The following is a 20,934-nucleotide window of genomic DNA, read 5'->3' on the forward strand; positions in this document are numbered from 1 at the left end:
ATGATCAAAAGTTGCAATACATTCTCAAACTATTGTTTCATATGAAAACCAAAAGATACACTGGTCCTTATAGTCCGTAATTTTGAAAAATATGGCATTATAGATCAAAGTTGAATAAACGGCAGCAACATGAATATGTCAAATCAAGTGACGGTCATAACCCACATTTTCATAAATCATAAGTGTTAGCCTCTTTCACACTGCATGGCCATTCTTTTGGAAATTCACTGGTTCACTGGGAGGCAATGGGTTCAGCTTCGCGAAAGATTAAAATAATGATCATGTTTTACATTATTTATTGAACGCTGTAACATCTCCTGGACGACGGCCGTTACCAGCGGCAACCGAGTACTGTTGTTCACGAGGAGATAGTTACTCATTTCTATAGTGTTGCTCCTCATTCCTATCAGTTATAATCACGTTTCACTTAAGATAATAGCAAATGGTCTGGGATCATTTGAAATGGCTAAAAAAGGGAGATGGCTCATAACGTTATTTGGAAAAACAAAGAGCGAGCAGTTGACCGACGGTCCCGGCCGTGGGTGGGCCCGCCATTACAACCGGAATTTTGGGTGTGCTCGTTCCAGCAAAGTGGTCCGACGTCACGGTGTTCCCACATCGCAGCAATTAGTTTGAGTACAATGTAATTATGACCGACCAAAATGATGTCCACAAATGAATATCCCAGTTGTTATTTAGTGGAATTTCCCTTTTAACGTTGAGCGAGAGATGCATCGTCAGGCCCAAGTGAGCCTTGTGTTAAGTGATGAACATTATACTTTTGAACAATTGTCTGGCAACACATCAGCTTAAATGATAATAATAATCATAATAATAATAATATATTATATGGGCTTTTCCATCGCTGCTGTTATATACATAGTTAACCATCACTCCGTTGACGCAGTTCTCCAGATATTTTGAAAAGAACGGATTCGGACGTCTCTCTAAACTAACTATATTTTAGCAATGAACTACCAAACTGAGTCAAATGGGAGTTTATTTAATTCTCATGAGTCGTATCTGAATGGAAAATATCAGTGCAGCACTCAACAACACATTCAGCAACATATCAGCTTCATGTTTATATGAATCGAGGAAGGATGAGTTCTCTTGCTACTGTCAGTTGTTTGAAATATGCAAAAAAAACATTGGATGTTACTGCTGGGGGACGGGGGGGGGGGGGTGCTACAAACAAACTACTCTACAGTAAAATAGAAACCAAGGTGTTTGAACACCAGTAGCAATGAAACCTTTTTTTCTTCCATATTTCTTTCAATTAGGTGTTTTTAGGGATTGGGAGGAGGGGGGGGGGCATTTTTCTAATCGACACATATTTTCAGTCAGTTTCTAAAAAGTATATTTTTTTCTTTACACTTAGTACAAAAAAAGACATCTCTACCCGTTAGTGCTTCGTTTTTTTAAGATACTATAACATAAATAAACAATTTATTTTCAGTGTTCAGAACAGACAGTTCCAGTGTGACTGGAAAACTAACATACTCCACCATATTCCAGTTGGCAGCAGAGGGTTTAACAGAGTTCTCCACTCAGATTTTGGCGCACCCCAACGCACCGTACTTACAAAATGTTCTTCATTTCTACAAAAACAACAACAAAACTCCAACAACATAAGCCCCAGCCAATTTGGGGGGGTCATTCATGTCAAGATTCACTTTTTGCTCCCCCTGTCGTGAAAATACGATCAAAGTTTTCTATAAAAAAAAAAAATACAAAAACTCGACAAATCTCTCCCTCATCAGCTGCTGTCATTTCTTTGATCACCTCCCAGGTTACTGTTTCCTCTCCATGCACAAAGAGTCTCTTTTTTGAAATGAACAATTCCAGATCCCAGAGTGCAAAGAGCACAGGTCCCGACAGGGGGCGCCCTTCGTCGCCCGCAGTCCCGACATCGGTACGTGAGCTCAACCTCTATGTGACGGTAAAGTTCTGGGGTATTACCGAACCGATATTTAGCATTTACTTTCAGAGAAGAAATTAAAATAGATTCTGCTGTGCAAAACGATGCCACGAAGAGCTGATAGCGTAAAGTCCCATTCCTTTTTTTCTCATTTCAAAAAGCTCTCACTGGTCCACGTCACGCGTTTATCATCTCGGGAGGGGGTGGGGTGTGTCCGCTCGAGTCTTCTTCATTCAAATAGTCCTTGGAGCCTCACTTTCTGGCACTCGAGTTTCCTTACTTGCAGGTAAACACCTCCGTCCTCTCGCTGCACGTGTTGCACTTGACGAAGCAGCACCATTGGAACTTACAGTTGCACTGCCACACTTTGGTGTACTGGTGTGTGTTGTAGCCCCGCCCACAGCACATGAGGTCGCAGCCGTCCGTGTGCGGCGAGGTGCGGTTGCACAGGCGTCCCTGGGTGCCCACGCTCCCCGTGGCCGCGTCCTCCTCGCAGTAGTTGGGCGACCTCTCGATGTAGACGAGGTCCATCTCCATGGGCTTGCGGTAGCCCTGAGTCTGCTTCACCTTGAGGTGGGTGGGCTGGCGCAGTCGGCTAGCCCGGACCACCTCCACGTGCACGGCCTCGTTGTACTTGTTCTTGAGTACGTAGCCGATCTCTCGGAACTTGGGAAGCGTCGTCCAACAGGTCTTGGTGGTGCAGGAGCCGGAGACGCCGTGGCACTTGCACTCCAGCTTCATCCTTTCTTCTAGTACCTGGAGAGAGACACAAAACCAAAAAAACCATTGTCGAACTGCAGCAAATATCGATCCAAAAAGGATCCGTCTTTCTTAAAAAGTCAGTTCAGCGAAATCATGATGGGAACGCTTGCAATAACCAACAGTGAATAGATCGTTTGTTTGATCATTTTTTTCGGGTTTTGACACATCGCAATTAATTCAGGGCTAATTTTGTGTCAATAAAACATGCGCCAAGCATCTGACATTTTCCAAGACAAACTTTGCGTTAACTTTCTCTTTTCTCTATTTTCTTTTCTTCTGCATTCCATAAACATTAATGGATACATTGTTTGAGTAAAAATACACTAAACGTTGGGTTATTAAAGGGCCAGTGTGTAGCATTTTGGGGGCTCTATCATCAAGAAATTTACCATAATAACTATGAATTAAACAGTGTATAATCACCTAAAACTAAGAATGGATGTGTTTTTCTTATCTTACAATGAGCTCTTCATATCTCGATAGAAAGTGGGACCCATGTTGCGCAACCACGTTTCTACAGATGCCCAGAATGGACAAACCAAGCGAGAATCTTTTGCTTTTTTATGTCCCCTGAAGGCCACCGTAGTCCTCCCACACACTTGTGAAACTACAATAACATGATCGCATGCTGCTGTCTGACTTCAGTTGCTCGTAAATTCAGTGTTTAGGACTCGGCGGCGGAGCAGAGATCTATCCAGTTGGCGGCAATCTGCTACCTCACCACTAGAGGCCACTAAATCCTACACACTCTCTTTAATCCACCCACAGGCTGGCTGATGCTATCGTTGTGTTGTGCAATGACGTAAATGGAAAACAAATGTGAAATGTGTCAGATCAACGAGATGTTGAGATATTTTATCATTTCTTTTGTGCGTAAAAAAAAAGGCGCTGGCAAAGCAACGTCTCTTAGTGGCATTCAGGGTCCTCGTAATTGGCGATTGTGCTGGTAGCTCATACTGCATTTAAGTACTGAAATTAAATTGCCAAATTGGCTTGAGTGCAGAGTGACAGATCTCTGTAAAGTAGACAATATAATCACCATTATAAATTTCAGTCAAAGATGACATGCTGTTGCATGTCCTTAGGGAGGGGAAATTGCCCTGACTGGTAATATTCCACAGAAAACTACACATACGACTATAAATCATCTCGGTTCATTTCAATCCAGATTATTGCGCATTAAAACAAAGACAAACTAAATGAATTGTTTACGGCTGGACGACAGATCTGACGTTCATTTGACCGCTTAAATGATGTGATAAATGGAAGAAAGCAAAATGTTGCCACATGCATGAAAGTGAATCGTTGTTATAGCTTCAGATGCTTTTAGTCAGTCATTTTTTAGGTTATTCACTTACTCAGTCTTGAACTTAATTTTCTCTTTGAGGTTAAGTCCAACATATGGTACACAGGGCAGAAAGTCTTTTCCTTGAGGCTTAAGCCTGCGGGCATATGGGAAATATTGTGCGCTGTCGTCATAATTTAAGTGTCAATCCTTGAGAAACAAAAAAATAAAAACTGTGCCGTCTTCGTTTTCGGCTGAACTGTTCAAAAAAGGCAAATGGACAGAGGGGAAAAAAGGGGGAAAGAGTTCAAATTGGTCACATTAACACATCTGTAATAATCCCGACATGACTTCTTTCACTAAATTAGGAATCCCCGATTTGCTCGAACGCAGCGCGTCTTTGTTGTATGCGATGTAAGTTTCGGTTGGCAGGGCATTTTTCCAGTGCAGCTTTTTTTCCTGGCACCTCGCCTCGCCAGAAGCACAAGTCATCATTTCTATCAGACACTTACGAAAAATGTACACAAGAGTTGTTCAATAACTCCGTCTGTCTTGTCCGTGGACTCGTGCGGTCGCAGTTTCCCAGATTCGAAGATATTTGATTGAAAAAACATGAGCTCCGCCGACCGTGAAACGGCCGGGGGTCAGCTGTCAATCTGGCCTCGCATGTTGATTCAGAAACGAGGATTTCCAAAAATGTAAGGGCCCGAAAACCACGAAGGAATGCCTGGTAGAAGGAGCCTGACAGATGCATGGAAACATTTACTTAAACTGTGTCCGTCAAAGCCTCTGATCTGTTATTAATTAGTCCAATATGAGCAGATTCCCATCTAAAGATCACTTGTCAAACACACATCCCAGATGGGAGATGAGAGAGGTCAGCTGACTCACCGGGTGTTCACCTTACAGTCACGGAATCTATAGTTTTCTGTTTCAACGACGGTCCTTATCGGTTATTAGAAAACACGATCTCAGCTGTTTGCCAGTGGATCTATTTTAATTAGCTCATTTAACGTCAAGATTGATGTTGAAGGTTGTTTCAAATGTCTCGTCTCCTAGAAAAATGTGATTTTAAAGCACTTTTTCCTTCTTTTTTTGTGTCTTTGTTGGTCGAAATCAGTGGAATCACACTCCAAAGTCTGGTGGTAATCCACTAGAATCTGTTTGGGGACTGCCAAGAGCGTTAAAAAAAAAGAGATGGAAAGCTACCTAAGAACTAGCCACAAACTAAAAACAAATACACGGAGGAATCACGTCCGTGGATTATGAGCGACACCAACGTCTCAGAGGCTCAGACCTTAATAACTACCAATCCAAGAGAGATTTGGGCTTCTTACCGTCTCAGCAAAGAGGAAATCGGACTTTTTGCACATCCTCCTAGAATGCGATTTTCCAACAGCAACAGTGCCAACTCCAACCCCGGCATGCCAGCTATCGGTCGGCCGCGTTAACATCAGCTCTCACGCCCCGAACGGACGCGGTCAAATGACAGCGACGTGTTTTTTTGGGTATCGTGCGGAGAACCGCGATCGCATCCTGTTTTTCCCGACTTCACGATCCCATGAAAGAAGCTGGAAAAAGGGCAACGGCGGTCCTCGATGCGGCGACCGCCGCCTGGAAAGGCCCCATTGTCCCATCTCTGAGTTATTAACTGGATCCATTTGTCAACGTAACATCATCTTTTCTCTTTTTATTTACCTCTCACCTAATGATGACTAATAGCAAACAAACACGTCCACGACGGAGTTTGCCCAACGCGCTCGCTCGGAAATGAAAGACGCCCTCTTTTGGAATGGGAAGAAATGTCAATAATCGGCCGAAGCAGAACAAGCAGCTGAAAGGCGGACGGGGCGATCAATCAATCGGCCGCTCGGTCAAACCGCACTCCTTTTGTCACGTGACTTGTCGCTCTTTATCTGGGACTGTTTGCTCTTCTGCGAAAGGAACACATTACCAAACGCGCGCACGCGTGGAGTTCGTCGAGTTTCGAGTCACGCATTGTTTTGCCCTGAAGGAAGATCGAAGGGATCATTACGCTTTATTACAACGTCGGTCTGATTCCCACCATTTGTATCGCCTGCTCTTCACATCGAGGGTTAATTATCTTAACCGCTGGATCTGGAGATGAAAACAAAAGCGGGCGGGCGCGCCCGACATGTCGGTAACGATCCTTAATCGTCCGGGAAAATGTTGCTTCGAACACAATATACGTCGAGAGTGACGTCTATGATGGATGATTTTAATGGATCATTTCACGTTTCGTGTGTTTTTTACCCACATCTGACTTCATTTTTCGGAATGTCACCACATTCCTAGATCTGAGTCGTTAACTCATTAGATCCAAGATGTAATGAATCGGAAATTGACCGTTTTTAATCAGGTCATTAAAAATAATTCCAAAGGGTTTCGCTGTTGTTCTCCCTTGATCGCCGTGGACACAAAAAAAAGAAAAGTGTGTGTGCAAAGCATTTGAGACAGGCACGTGCACAGACATTTTGGGGGGCAGGTGCTCAAACCAAAAAAAAGGGCACCCATTGCCAAAAAGAAATTCTGACAGAGTTGAAGCATAAGCAGCAATACACTGATGATGCTGTCCTCGACCTGCGTTTCCTCTGGCAGCATCAGACCGCTAGCTTTCATTTTCTTTATGAATAAAGATGAATTATTATATAGCTTGTGAGCGTCGGGGCGAAATTCTCACAATAACTCAAATAAATGCCCCGTCGGATATCAAATCACATTTGTGGGGACTTGATGACAGAGAGTAACTTTTATTCTTAAATCCTAAAGAATGAAAAAAAAAGTGTCTCCGGCAAAAAGGGCGCTTTACTCATCCAGGGCAAAAGGGGAGGAGCCTGAGCACCACTCTACCTGTGCACGTGCCTGATTTTTGAGACGACGAGAATCCTCTTTACCTTTCTCCCCGCCTCGTTGTTATGCAAGTTCATCAAGCGGCGCGGCGTCTTCCTGATCTCCCGGGCGTCCACGAAGCGGCGAGAGAACTCGATCCCGTACTTGATGTCGGCCGAGCAGCCCCCCCACTTCCAGCCTTCCTCCTGGTTGTAGTAGCCTTGCTTCTCCCGGTCGCAGCCGCACTGGCTCAGGTTGCCCTGGCTGCACGCCGCCGTGATGGCGTGAGCCACCCCCGCCGCCGTGATGGCGTAGGTGAACGCCGCTTCCCGACTGCCTGGAAAAAAACGAGGGAAAATAGGTATTTTTGTTTCGGGGAATCGTGCGATGGGTCGTGATGACATAGGAAAGGTCAGGGGTGTCGTGTGTGTACAGAGTGTAAAGGAACATTCGTAAGTTAATGATATTGGGCTATGCAAAATAAACTGAATTGATTTAACCCTCCTGTTACCTTTCGGGTCAATTTGACCCCATTCAATGTTTAATGTCGGTGTTCTTTGGGGTCAATTTGACCCCAGGCTGTTTTTCACTGTCAAACATATAAGAAATATCAACTTTTTTATTTATTTAAAGGGCTATTTAGGTAGTCAACAAACAAACATAAAGTACCTCACACTTAAACTTGGGAAACAATATTAATTCTAATAATTTTCTGGAGGTTTTAATTGCTGGGGTCAAATTGACCCCGAGGGTAAAATATGTTAGTAAATGTGAAGGTAACAGGAGGGTTAAAAATGATTGTTTTCGATGACTTCCGCGATAAAGTCGCTGTACTTTCATTCATCTTTACTGGAGAATAACCAAGTGAGTTCATGTTCAGCACCCACAACCATGGAATACTCATTTAATTTCCCAATTATCGTTCATGTATCGGCTCAAAATGACTTCCGGGGTTGTTGTTATGGACATTTTGGCTCTAATAATTCTGTATAAATGTGTTCATGCTAAAGACGATGCCGACCACCTTCAGACAACTTTCAACACTCCACTCCTGACAGATAATGAGATATTTGAAGCTCGATAAACAGCAGAGAAACGTCAAGTGTGCTCCTTCATCACCGTGATAGGCTACACAAACATGTTTTCCCTCCCCCCCTCTCCCCAAAACTGCCTCCCTCCTGCACCTTGGAAGAAATGTGGTCACATTTCCGACCGCAAAGTCCTCGGGCCCAGCCTGGGAGAGTGTGTGTGTGTGTGTGTGTGTGTGCAGTGTTGGGATTTCCAGTGGGGAGAGCGGGTCTAGGTGCTGTCCAACGTGCTGAATTCCTCCTCCAGGAGCACCTTGCTCTGCTGCCCACGCTGCAGGTGTGCAGGGAGCGAGAGCCCGACGGCGAGAGAGGAGACGCTTTTTATTTATTTTATTGCACCATTTTTTACAGTGTATTGTACTTTGCTCTTTTAACTGTTGACACATTGTTTTAATTGACTACTCTCCTGCACTTTGACACAATAAACTTTACTTACTTCTAATTAATCATACATTTCTGTCATATTCATTGAATGTGTTTATGTAACTCTGTATTGTTTCCTTCTGCTCACATGACATCTGTTGCTTCTGTCCATCCCGGAGAGGGATCCTCCTCTGTTGCGCTCCTGGAGGTTTCTTCCCTTTTTAAAAAAAATTTGGGGAGTTTTTCCTCAACCGATGTGAGGTCAAAGGTCAGGGATGTCGTATGTGTACAGATTGTGAAGCCCTCTGAGGCAAATTTGTAAATTTGTGATATTGGGCTACATAAAATAAACTGAATTGAACTGAATTGAAGCGTGCGCTTAGAAGAGGGTGTGTCTACGCCAGGTGTGTCTGCAACGACCCCCCCCTCCTCCTCCCCTCCCCCTAATGGGCTGGAAGGCAATCGTGAAACACACTTTATTAAAATTCAAAAACAAGCGCCGATGTATGCGGGCGATTGGCTCGAAGTCCTCGCGTAGGGCAAAAAGCAAAAGTAGAACTATCAAGCTGTCGGCCGGTTCAGCAGCGCGCCGTGTGTGTACTCACCAGTGTGTGTGTGTGTGTGTGTGTGTACTGGTAGTTCCATGAGCCGTTAGCCGGTCCCCATACACGCCGTCCAAAACACGCGTGAGCAACTGTTTTCATATCCTGGTTTAAAATAATATATAGCTGCAAATCCTCAAATTTGAGAGGGTCAAATGTGCAAATATTTGACATTTATTGTTGACAAATGCCCTAAAAGATGATTCGTTATCAAAAGTGCTATTTGTTTGAGCGCTGCTAGGTTTATCACGTTATGAAATAATAGTTATGTTATGGATTTGAGATGAAAAGGATGGACACGTTTAGCCACAGGTCGATGACAAATAAACGATGTTGTTGCGTTCCTTTTATTCTTCCTAAATATCTCAGAGTCCTCCCCTCCTCTCCTCCTTTCCAGAGGGCTGAGGGCCTCCCTTCAACTGGCAGTAATGCAGAGACGAGTTCACCGCAGAGCACAGGGGAACGTCTTTTGATGTATGTTGTGTAATGTACTCGGTCTCAATTATTTGAATATTTCTATATAAATTGCTTTTTTGCTTGCTTTTTTTTGCACTCCAGAAAGCCAAAAAGCTCCTTTTATGATTTATAATGTCCTCAAAGTCCTTTCAGGGGAAACAGGAAGCTTGTCGCATCGGTTTGGTGACGTCATCGTATCACGTTCCACAGATTTAAAAGGCAAATCCTGGTTTATAAATTGTATAAACCGTCTGAATCAGCGATTTATCAGAGACATATTTGTCCATATTGGACACGTTGGCTGTAACACACTCCAACATGTCAAATGTGACACACATGTGCAAAATATGTTTCACGAAATATGCAAAAAAAGTTCTGAAAGCTGCAAAGAATTCAAATCCGTCGAAAGACCGAATGAAGAAATAAACGTTGTAAACATTCACTGCCTACAGTAAATAAACTGTCGGATACTCCAGACGGACCCACAGTCCCCTCAGAAAACCGAAATATCCTGAAAGGAGCAAATGGAGGAGATGTTTACATCTGCAGCGGCAAAGTACAACAATAAAGTGAAAGTTATAAGGAACTGAAACGCAGAAGAAAAACATCTCAGTATAGCCAAACAATCTTTTAACAATTTTTAAACGTTACTAGATGTAAAAAAAAACGTTGCTTATTTTCCCCGGTTTAACAGGCCCAGACGGTGCGGTCGCATGGAGTCCAGCCTTGGCATGACAGCTTTACACAAAGCGGAACATTAAAAAGTACTTATTTGCCTATTGCCCGGATTTTATGAAGCTTCTTTTTTCGTGTTATGCACTTTTAAAACAAACTGCTTCTTTGCAGACATCTTGCATCTGTTTTTCATTTGGATTCCTCTTCTTTCTTCAGAGGGATTTTTTTTTAAAACATTTTTTGCACCTCTTTATTCTGCAGTCTCAGGGGGCATTTTCTGAACTCTCACAGACGTTTTCACCCCCAAAAAAAGCCGCCGTTAATTTCCTATCCTGGCACCGGTGCCGCCGCGCTAACACCACGGCCACGGGTTTGCCCGATGGCGACTGACTCACGACCACTTGCTCCTTTTTCGGGTTAGCGGCGGAGCCGTGTGCCACACCGGCTCGTGGTCACTGCCGCCCCCCTCCCCCCCACCTCACACACACGTGTGCACGGATGGTGGCGGGCAACCATAATGCACGCAGATACCGAGTGACCGGGCCATATAATAAAAATACACAAAACACTCAACACTAGCCTCTCCATCCTCTCACGCACACGGTGTTAAAAAGGCACAAACAGAGCGTCGCTGTAATGTTTAAAACAGGATAAAGGCAGTTTCCAGAGAAAGGGTGGTTCCCTGAGCCGGAGATGCGTGCCCATTTCTGGGCCCATTGAGTTGTGCCGCTCATGGGGAAAATGATGATGATGGGGCCTGCACTGGTCGACACCCCCCCGGTGGGTCTGGCACTGCCAAGGCTCTCTGCATGGCCGTGATGAAAGCCAATTACACAAGCCAAGGGACTGTGGCTATCAAGACCCTTCTTCTTTTCTTTGTGCAATAAACCAAAGAAGACATCGGAAATCAGACTTTTTTAAAAACATGTTGTCCGTTGGGTTTAAATACCCATTAGAATGGGCCCTTCAATCTCCCTCTTGCCTCTTCAATTATATTATATGTGAGGATGATATGAATCCAAAACATGAAACAAAAATTACAATCACAGTTATTACCTTCGCATTGAAAATGCGGAAGGTTATGTTTTGATTGCCGTGTATTTATTTATTTATGCGGAAGTTTATGTTTTGATCGCTGTGTACTTATTTATTTATTTATTTGTATGCGTGTTACTCGCATAACTAAAAAAGTATTAAACCGAATCGCATGACATTTAGTGGGATGATTGGTTATTATCCGGGGGCCATTTGATTAGATTTTGGGATTGATCAGGTCAAAGGTCAAGGTCATGAAAAGGTCAAAATCTTATTTTTACCATAGCGCGGTCAATTTGTATCCAATTGCCATGCAACTAATGCCAACATTTTCATAATTCAATGCCCAATCTTGTGGTATGCGAAGGTATGCGCTCTACCGAGTGCCCGTTCTAGTTCATTCTGTAATAAGTGCTTGAACTGCTGTTAAACTTATTTTCAAGTCCGAATTGAAGTAGAAACACATGAATAGAGAATGATGCTGTCCCGAGGTGATAGAAACCCCAAACCCAAAAGGTTCTGAAAACCTCAAACCGAACAACCACGACCAGGAACACTCTGTATTTCAACAACAATGCTCTTGTGTTGGAGGTTATATGTGTGTGTGTGTGTGTGTGTAACATGATTGTACTCCTGCGCCCTCAGGAAAGGAAGGCCCACGGTTTGCTCGACAGCCATGTGGTTGATGAAAAAGGAGAAAAAGCACCCATAACAGCAACTGAAAGCCCTTCAGAGGTTGGCCCCAGAGTCCTGACAGCCCTCCAGGAGGAACCACCCTGGGATAGCCTCGCTAGCTGCCAGTGGAAAATTGGAGTGACCAGAAAAACCTCAATGAACTTGGAAACATCCAGGAGAGAAGGATGGGGGGAATATTAAACCAGATGTCTAATGGAGTTTAGTGGCAAGTGTCTGCTACACTCTCCAAGAAAGTCGGGAGGAAGAAGATGAACCGTTGCTTCCCTCACAACAGGTATATAAAAATACACATAAATATATATATATATTCATAAATAAGCCCAAAGCATCCGGCTCTTTCCCTGCGTCAGCGACGGACTCGGAGGGCCTCGGGCCGCGGCCGTTTGACCATCTGCCCCCGGAAACCGAGACACAAAAAGAAAATCTCTGGATGTCGCGGCTCGCCGCTAAAAACGGTATAATCTGTGTTTAGAGCCATGAGGCAGGCCTCGACCGCCGGACACATTTCCCATGACACGGCACGGGAGATTTACAACCGGCGACACCGTGCAGGCGGTGCTGCTGGTGTAGTTTAGGCGAGCCGGTGTCGTAACACCACCGCTGACCTCAAGCCGGGGCCTCGCTTTCTTCACCACTGTGTTGCTGACGAGGGAGGAAAGGGACTGGAGCTCAGGGCTGGAGCTCACTGCTCCGTCCTCCAGAGAACAGCCCAGAGAGGTTTGATTTATGCCTGGGGGGGGTTAAAGTCCCTTGGTAGTGTTTGCCACACAACTTGTATCGGTAACCCTAACCCCCTTTTTTTTATTGTTAACCTCTAAACCCAGACTTGCCTCAGATGTCCACAACAAATCCCTCCCATAAACACCTTCATTACCTTCGCATTGAAAATGCGGAAGGTTATGTTTTGATCGCCGTGTATTTATTTATTTGTATGCGTGTTATTCGCATAACACAAAAAGTTTTAAACCGAATCGCATGAAATTTGGTGGGATGATTGGTTATTATCCGGGGACCATTTGATTAGATTTTGGGATCGATCGGGTCAAAGGTCAAGGTCATGAAAAGGTCTAAATCTTCTTTTTACCATAGCACGGTCAATATTTATCCAATTGGCATGCAACTAATGCCAAAATGTTCATAATTCAATGCCCAATCTTGTGATATGCGAAGGTATGCGCTCTACCGAGTGCCCGTTCTCGTTCATTTTGTTGTTGTTGTGGACCTTTATCTTCATCAATCTTTTACAGGAAGCTACAGCGGACTGGAGGAGGGGGGGTGGGGACTGTGGACTTACATGGGCTTGTCTGCACTCCCGTTGGTCGACTTGCCTTTGCTCCAATGTTCTGTTCTTTAAAATTTGTTAGGCTTTTTATTGAATTTTTTTTTTCTTTTTTTTTTTTGCATAACCATGCACTTAATATTTTAAATACATTTACATACAATTCCCAACATTTAAAAAAAAAATATATTCCCTGTGTGCCCGCGCCCCACCCACGCCTAACCCTATCGCACGATCGGTCTGAAGGAGCGCCGCAGCCACGACGCAACGATCACAGAGCCAAGGAGGACCGGATGTATGACAGGAAGAGGACAGAATATTCAGCAGATGATGAAAAAAAGGGCTGGAGAGAAGTAGTTTAGGCTGGAATACTGGTGGGGGTCTTGTCAAGCAACAGAAAAAGCACAAACACACACACACACACACTCACACACTCACAGACCGGCAGAGCCCAGCAGTGCAGTTGAATGGCCTCTCCACACAAGCTGAGCCTGTTGGTGGAGCAGTGAAGGGAAACGCTTTTTAAAGGCTCCCACCCTTATCCCGGACATGCACTCACCCCCCACCCCCCCCCCCCCCCCCCCCCGGGGCGGACAGAGGAGAGGACTGGATTGCATAAGAAATGACGTCTCAAAAAAACACGCCGATACACAGGAGTGTTTTTTTTTGGGAGCTTCACATCCATTAAGCGAGAGGACGTCCTGCCACGGACAAACGATGGCCCTGAAGTGACCACAGGGGAAAGTGTCACCTGCTGGTGGGCCGGGGTCTCTGCACGTGTGGTGATGTTGACGACAGCGTACGACAAACAGGACAGGACTCTACTTTTTGTTTTTCTTTCATCCAGAGGATCCAGCATTTCTCCTCAATTGCCCACCAACAACACTACCGTTCAAAAGTTTGGGGTCATCCAGACAATTTTGTGTCTTCCATGAAAACTCACTTTTATTTCTCAAATGAATTGAAAATTGAATAGAAAATAAAGTCAAGACATTGACAAGGTTAGAAATAATGATTAATATTTGAAGTATTAATTTTGTTCTTCAAACTTCAAGCTCAAAGGAAGGCCAGTTGTAGTGCTTATATCACCAGCATAACTGTTTTCAGCTGTGCTAACATAATTGCACGGGTTTTCTAATCAGATATTAGTCTTCTAAGGCGATTAGCAAACACAATGTACCATTAGAACACTGGAGTGATAGTTGATGGAAATGGGCCTCTATACACCTCTGGAGATATTTCATTAGAAACCAGACGTTTCCACCTAGAATAATCATTTACCACATTAACAATGTATAGTGTGTATTTTTGATTAATGTTATCTTTATTGAAAAAACAGTGCTTTTCTTTGAAAAATAAAGACATTTCTAAGTGACCCCAAACTTTTGAACGGTAGTGTATATTTAGTGGAGATTGAAAAGGTCAATTCTCCAGCCGCATGTCGGTTCACTGAAAGTCTACTAACTGTCTACTTATTCCCGGCTGCTTTCTTTTCCACGCTGCACTCCCACTCTCCGAATAACGTGAACATCCTAAAGCCAAGATAGTCCCTATACTCTTCCTATATATCTCTTTAGGTGCTTTTAAAAATAGATTGAAAGATGTGGAGGGAAATTCATCTGGGTGTAGATGTTTTCTGTGACGGAGGGATATGCTCCTGTGTAAGCTGGGTTGTGTTGACTTGAGTCTTAGTTTTGGTTTTATTCATGCTGTGATTTTCTTTTTTTCTTTTTTATATTGCCTGTCACTGTTTTATGTTGTATTGTCTGAAACTTTGCGTGACGTGCTACTGCTGCTGTCTGGGCCAGCACGCTCTTGTAAAGGAGATTTTTAATCTCAATGAGGCGTTTCCTGGTTAAATATATATATTTTTAAATAAATAAATACTCTTCTTACTCTTCTGTTAAAAAAGCAAAAGAAAAACTTATATACGATAAATACAAAACTTCAGCAAGACTGAATCAAATAGAAATCTGAGATTTTGCACAAATTGTCTGTAAAAGTTCACGCACGCACTATAAAAAAGAAAAAAAAGAAGCACATTTTCCACAAAGTCCAGTTATGATAACGTTGTAACACCCAAAACACTGAAAACGATCTCTAACCAATGCCTCGCCGGCGCTGGAGCCGAGTCCCCCGGGCCTCATGGAAGGGGAAGAAAGTTGGAGGAAAACCCCCTCGCTTTGTATACCAATCACCGAACTGACTAACGCGCTCTCTCCTACTGTTTTCCGTTCCGCTTTATGTACCGTTGCTATGAACGTATGCTCCCGAGCAAATTATAGGCAAAGTTGTGGTCCGTGAGGTTTGCAGCTTGAGGAATTAGCGCAGCCGTGTTCCTGTACAATAAAATAATATTGTTTTACCAGAACTAGGCTCCACAGTCTCGGTGAATACACATCATGGAGCTGGGGGGGGGGGGGGAGTGACACGCTTTGGCACAGCCGCTTACTGTATAATAAGGAGGGCTTTGAGCAGTAAAGCTAAAACAATTACGAGGGTATTTAACAATGCCGGTATTAAATGCTGAGAATCTAAGTAAGCTGCCTCCCAGGCATAGAAAATTGGGCTGGCAGAAAACATCTGAAAAGCATCCTTTTTCTTCCCTGATCTCCCTGAGGTGCAGATAAAGCTTTTTCGCTGAATACGCAGACTTGCTAAAACAGGCACAACTCCTCCTTCCTACCCTTTCATCCTAACAAGGAGACTTGAACATCAGGGACCTCACCTGCTCAGTTTTGGAAACGTAGTGCCGGTATGTGCCGCACACGGTATTCATCAAGTTCAGTTTAGGATTATTCCTCAAAATCAGATTCAATTTTATTGTCATTGCACTGGGACAACGAAATGTAGTTTTACATCTGACCAGAGTGCAAAGAAGCAGTATACCATAAATAAATAAATAAATAAAATGCAGTCCAGATATGGTCAACAGTGGAAATGATATATAAAAATATCTATTAAAAAATCTATATATTTAAATATATATATAAATATAAATGCATATATAAATGTATATATATATATATATATATATAAACATGTACAAACAGCAAACCAAAACCCAAAAGTGCAAGTGACTAGATTTAGACGTTTACGGTGCAGTGTGATTGGGGGAGGGTGTGGAGAGAGGTTAGGGATGATGGAAGGGAGGGGGGGATTATTTCAATCCCTTTTGGACTTTGTTTCATCTGCAATAAAAAACATATTTACGGAGATATAAATCAATCTCGCGTCATATGATCGAGGATACCAACACCGTCATCACCATAATCAGCCAGTCAAAATGACACGTTCGGAGCCCATGTTTCCCATATTCGTTGATATTCATCAAACCCCTCGCATAAAGCTCCAGGTGTAACGGTTTAGCTCCACACCTTCCTTTTTTATTAGTTGTTTTCATCCTGTCTCACTAACTATCACGTCATTCCAGATCCTGCTTCCCATCTCGTCAGTCCAACTCCCTTCACCTGCCTCTGATCACTCCCTCGTTAGTCCCTCATTACCTTCACCTGGTCTTCATGCCCATCTCACCTGTTGCCCATTCCCTCGTTAGTCCCTGTCTACTTAGGTTCCCTCACTTGCCCTTGTCCTCTGCCAGATTGTCTTGTGTTCTTCTTGACCAAGCCCTCCAGCGTTACAAAGTGTATTTATCTGTTCCCGTCTGTTTTGTTCCTGCCGGTCCTTGGAGTAAAGTTAATTATTTTCCAGTTCCGTCTCCTGAGTCGTGCATTTGGGTTCACCCTAATACTCCCGTGACACCAGGTCTCTTAACATCCCCTCCCACCAGTGTCCTCTCCGCCTCCAAACCCACTAACTCTCTGAGCTCTCACCTAAGTGGGCCAGTGCGCGGTGTGATTGTTGGCACATGTAGACGTCCAGTGGCGGCCCCGCGTGTAGAGAACACAGCGATCGGCCTGGGATTGTGTGGGACAAAGCGCGCTGTGAGATTACAGCTGATCCTCTCGCATCCTGTTTCCTCCTGCGTCTAGCGGCACCGGCAGACACAGACAGACGCAGATCCCACCGATAACGCAACCACACACACACACACACAGGGGCCCGAGGGCCAGGGCCCGGGACGACCCCAGGCCACGTCAGCAGACGGACGGTGGGTGGGCAGGAGAGAGAGAGTGAAGGGAAAAGAGAGGAAGAGAGGGACCCGCAGCTCTCGACACACCCACACATGTCTGAGACAGAGACGATGATGGCGCTCGTTTAGGCCCCGCCCCTCGATGCAGACACATGTGGTGGGCAGGGGATGCGAGGCCGAGAAATTGGGAAGGAAATTTGGGCAGAGCAGCAACACATCAGACTCCCTTATCTGATAAAGGTTAGGGGAAAACATCCTACACACACACACACACACATGTATACGACTGCTCTGTTTTCTCTGGACTCATACAGACGAGGGCAGAGAGGATTACGGCTACCCACATGATGACGGGCTGAAAAATGGGCCTTTCATACTCCACGGTTCCCACATTAACACAACGCACGCATCATTTACACAACGTTATGCACGTAGCATCGAGCCCTTGGCAGCATGCGAGTGAAACCGCAGTGATAGTAGGTTGGCACTACAGTGCATCAGAGATAGTAACAACATCCTTTTTTTTTTTTCTCTCTTTACGGGATAACAGAATAAGGTGAAATATGACATATGTGAGTCGATATTCACAATGGGCCTGAAGGGTGGATAAGCAACTAGAAACTAATCCCAGAAAAGGGGAACAAAAACCTTGGCGGCAGTGAGATGATTGATGGTACTTTAGGAGACTTCACCAGTTTCAAAAGTACCCAATTAATGAGTTTTTATACTTCCTTTATTACACGAGTCCTGGGTATAACAGTCACGGCCAACTCACTGAGCTCGTATGTCAGACAGGGTAACGGCGTTCGTTTTTTCAAGGGAACATTTAACTGTGAAGGCTCTCTCTATACACACACACACACACATATATATAACTTTTTTTTCAACACACTCCTTTTAAATGACGTCAACTACATGATAAACATTCTTTTAAAGCAGTGGTAGAGTGTAACTGTATCTATCTACGCTGTCAACCCCGTGTTTATTCAACATTTAGAGGAGAGAATTCATATATATATATTTATATATATACATATATATACATTTATATATATACATTCACATTTATATATATATTTATATATATACATTTTTTATATATATTTTTTATATATATATATCTATATATATTTGTATTTTTGTATATATATACATTTATATATATATACATTTATATATAATTTTTTTTATATATACATGTATATGCATATATATATATATGTATTTTTATATATATATATATAAATATATATATGTGAATTCTCTCCTCTAAATGTTGAATAAACGCAGGCTTGACAGCGTAGATAGATACAGTTACACTCTACCACTGCTTTCAAAGAATGTTTATCATCGAGTTGACGTGATTTAAAAGGATTGTGTTGAGAGAAAAAAAGTTCAGCTGGTGGAAATTAATATTTCAACTTGCATTTCCTTTTACTTTGTCAAAATGAGGAAACAAAGCACGCGGGGAACCACAGGGCCATGTGAATAGATGACCTCGTCCGTTCATTATTAGCCTTAGGTTGCTCTGTGATGTGGTACTTGCATTCTGCCGGGATATGATTTCACCACAAATGACCATCAGCTGATTCCGAGAAGGGGAAGGATCTCCGCCAAAGCGTTTATAATCTGCAAGAATTTTGTTGTCCTTGAAAACCAGGAGCTGGTATAGTGCAGCGTATGAGAGGAGAAAAGCAAACGCATGGCTAATTTAATAAGCCTTCAAGAATACAACAAATCCTAAAGCCAAGGAAGTTCCTTCTCCTTAACTTATACGGGGCGATATATACAAAACTTCAGCAAGAGTGCATCAAAATGTGAGGATGGTAATATGACTGCCACTGTAGTGTTTTTTATATTTTTTTAGAATTCCACTTGATTATATGTATCAGATTATTGTGACTCATGTTTGCCTATGAAAGCAGTGACCATTGTCTCTTGTTATTAGTAGAAAGGGTTCTGAAAGGCCTTCAGAGCTGTTCATGAAAATTGGGTTGACGCGACAAAAAAAAAACCTAAAAAAACCTTCAGACCCCAAACCCCAAACCCAGAGCATCTCTCTGACATATTGCATCCAAAAAAACATTCAATACGCTTCAGCTTTTTCGAAGAGTGTAGGCAACGCAAAACTCTCCACCAAAAATCCCCCCAAACTTCTATCTACCAAGTCCTCTTTGAACTCCTCCTCCTCCTCCTCCTCCGACTCCTCTGGGGGATACAACGAGACAACCTCAGCCCTGAGTTCTGTCTGAAGGCAGTGACCTTTCCTCTGCTCGAAGGGAGTCCTGCATCTGCAGCTCCCGATCGAGTACGTGCCTATTCAGGGAGTTCTTTTCCACACGAGTGGTTTTCAGTGAACCTGCTGACTTAAAAAACATCCTTTTTATGTGACCCAACACTGATTTGGCCCCTGAAGCCCTGGAGCCCTGGAACCCTGGAGCCCTGGAGCCCTGGCAGGTGGATCTCGCCCGCTTCCTTCCCCACACACTGAGCGTCCAGGGGGAGATCGATGGAGGATGGAGAGGGAGCGACGGGATGGGAGATGATGATATATATCTATAGATATATTGGGAATGCAGACATGGCCACGCCCTCTTTTCTCTTCCTGTGAGTCTCAGCCTCCACATTTGATCACACTTGAATTTGTTTTGGTAACTACTCGTAGACGTGTGGTAGCCAGTTCCCATGTTCTCAGAGTTTCTAGTAATGATGCACAGCTCGGGGCAACAAGGTGAGAGAGAGAGAGAGAGAGGGAGGGAGAGAGTTAGGGAGAGACAGAGAGAGGGAGAGAGTTAGGGAGAGAGAGAGAGTTGGGGAGAGACAGAGAGAGAGAGAGTTAGGGAGGGAGAGAGAGAGAGCGAGTTAGGGAAATATAGAGAGAGTTGGAGAGAGAGTTAGGGAGAGAGAGAGAGAGTTAGGTAGAGGGAGAGTTGGGGAGAGAGAGAGAGAGCGAGTTAGGGAAATATAGAGAGAGTTAGAGAGAGGGAGAGTTGGGGAGAGAGAGAGAGAGTTAGGGAGAGAGAGAGAGAGCGAGTTAGGGAAATATAGAGAGTTAGGGAGAGAGAGAGAGAGAGAACTAAAGATAAAGCAAAAGGGAAGAGAGGCCTGATGTAGGTCACAGAGAAAAACAGACTTTTCCTTTCATCTTTTCTGAAAAGTCGTGGTGTTCTGTTCTTCAATTTGGGTCTTTTGGCGCTGCTAAAAAAAAAAAAAATCACTATTCCCACTGCAGCAGAAAGGCTCACCTGTTCAAGTGCTGCACGTATTCTTGTGCAATGCCCCCCCCCCCCCCCACGCCAATATGATTGAACTTTTGTTATATTTCACTGCCGGGAAACAACAAGAAACCTCTTTCAGCATGAAAAGCGTGAAAAGCATGAATCACCACGGTGACACACAGGCGGAGGAAGTCAAACAGAGGGTAACCAGAGCGGCCTTCCTACGACGAGAGGGCCGGTCGGCCTTTGATGCCGAGTGTAGCCGTTGAGAGGTGTCCGTTTTCAAGCCCTAATCGCCAACATCAAGTGCATCGCAGTTTAAACGCAGCTGTAAGGCGTCCATAAGCAGGTCTTTTAAGTCTCTATTACACGTGGTTTACCCAAGGAATGTCTGACGGGAGATGCTTTTTTTTTTTGTTGTAAGTCAAAACATAAATACACAGACATGGAGTCATAGTGGATTTGATGAGTTGTGCGATAGAATAAATGCAACAGGAAAAAATAAAGCACCAGCAGCGTAAATACAGTTCACTTGTAGAAGTTGAGAGAACGGGGCGGGGGGGGGGGGTCAAAGGTCACGTCCACTTCTTACGGGAACTACGTGGTTTTTT

The 20,934-nt window shown here is 43.8% G+C and overlaps 1 protein-coding gene across 1 annotated transcript in view; it reads right to left on the reverse strand.

Moving 5' to 3' along the window:
* Window positions 1-983: 983 nt before the first annotated feature.
* wnt7bb (wingless-type MMTV integration site family, member 7Bb) overlaps window positions 984-20,934 on the reverse strand; it is a 32,886-nt gene continuing 12,935 nt past the window's right edge. The window contains exons 3-4 of the mRNA XM_056416510.1: window positions 6,884-7,155; window positions 984-2,677 (exon numbers count right to left, since the gene is read on the reverse strand). Coding sequence (XP_056272485.1) covers window positions 2,198-2,677; window positions 6,884-7,155 — 752 coding nt within the window. The 3' untranslated portion in view covers window positions 984-2,197. The remainder of the gene's footprint in view (window positions 2,678-6,883; window positions 7,156-20,934) is intronic.

The sequence above is a fragment of the Pseudoliparis swirei genome, chromosome 6, assembly GCF_029220125.1.
Source record: "Pseudoliparis swirei isolate HS2019 ecotype Mariana Trench chromosome 6, NWPU_hadal_v1, whole genome shotgun sequence".
In the NCBI taxonomy this organism is placed as follows: domain Eukaryota; kingdom Metazoa; phylum Chordata; class Actinopteri; order Perciformes; family Liparidae; genus Pseudoliparis; species Pseudoliparis swirei.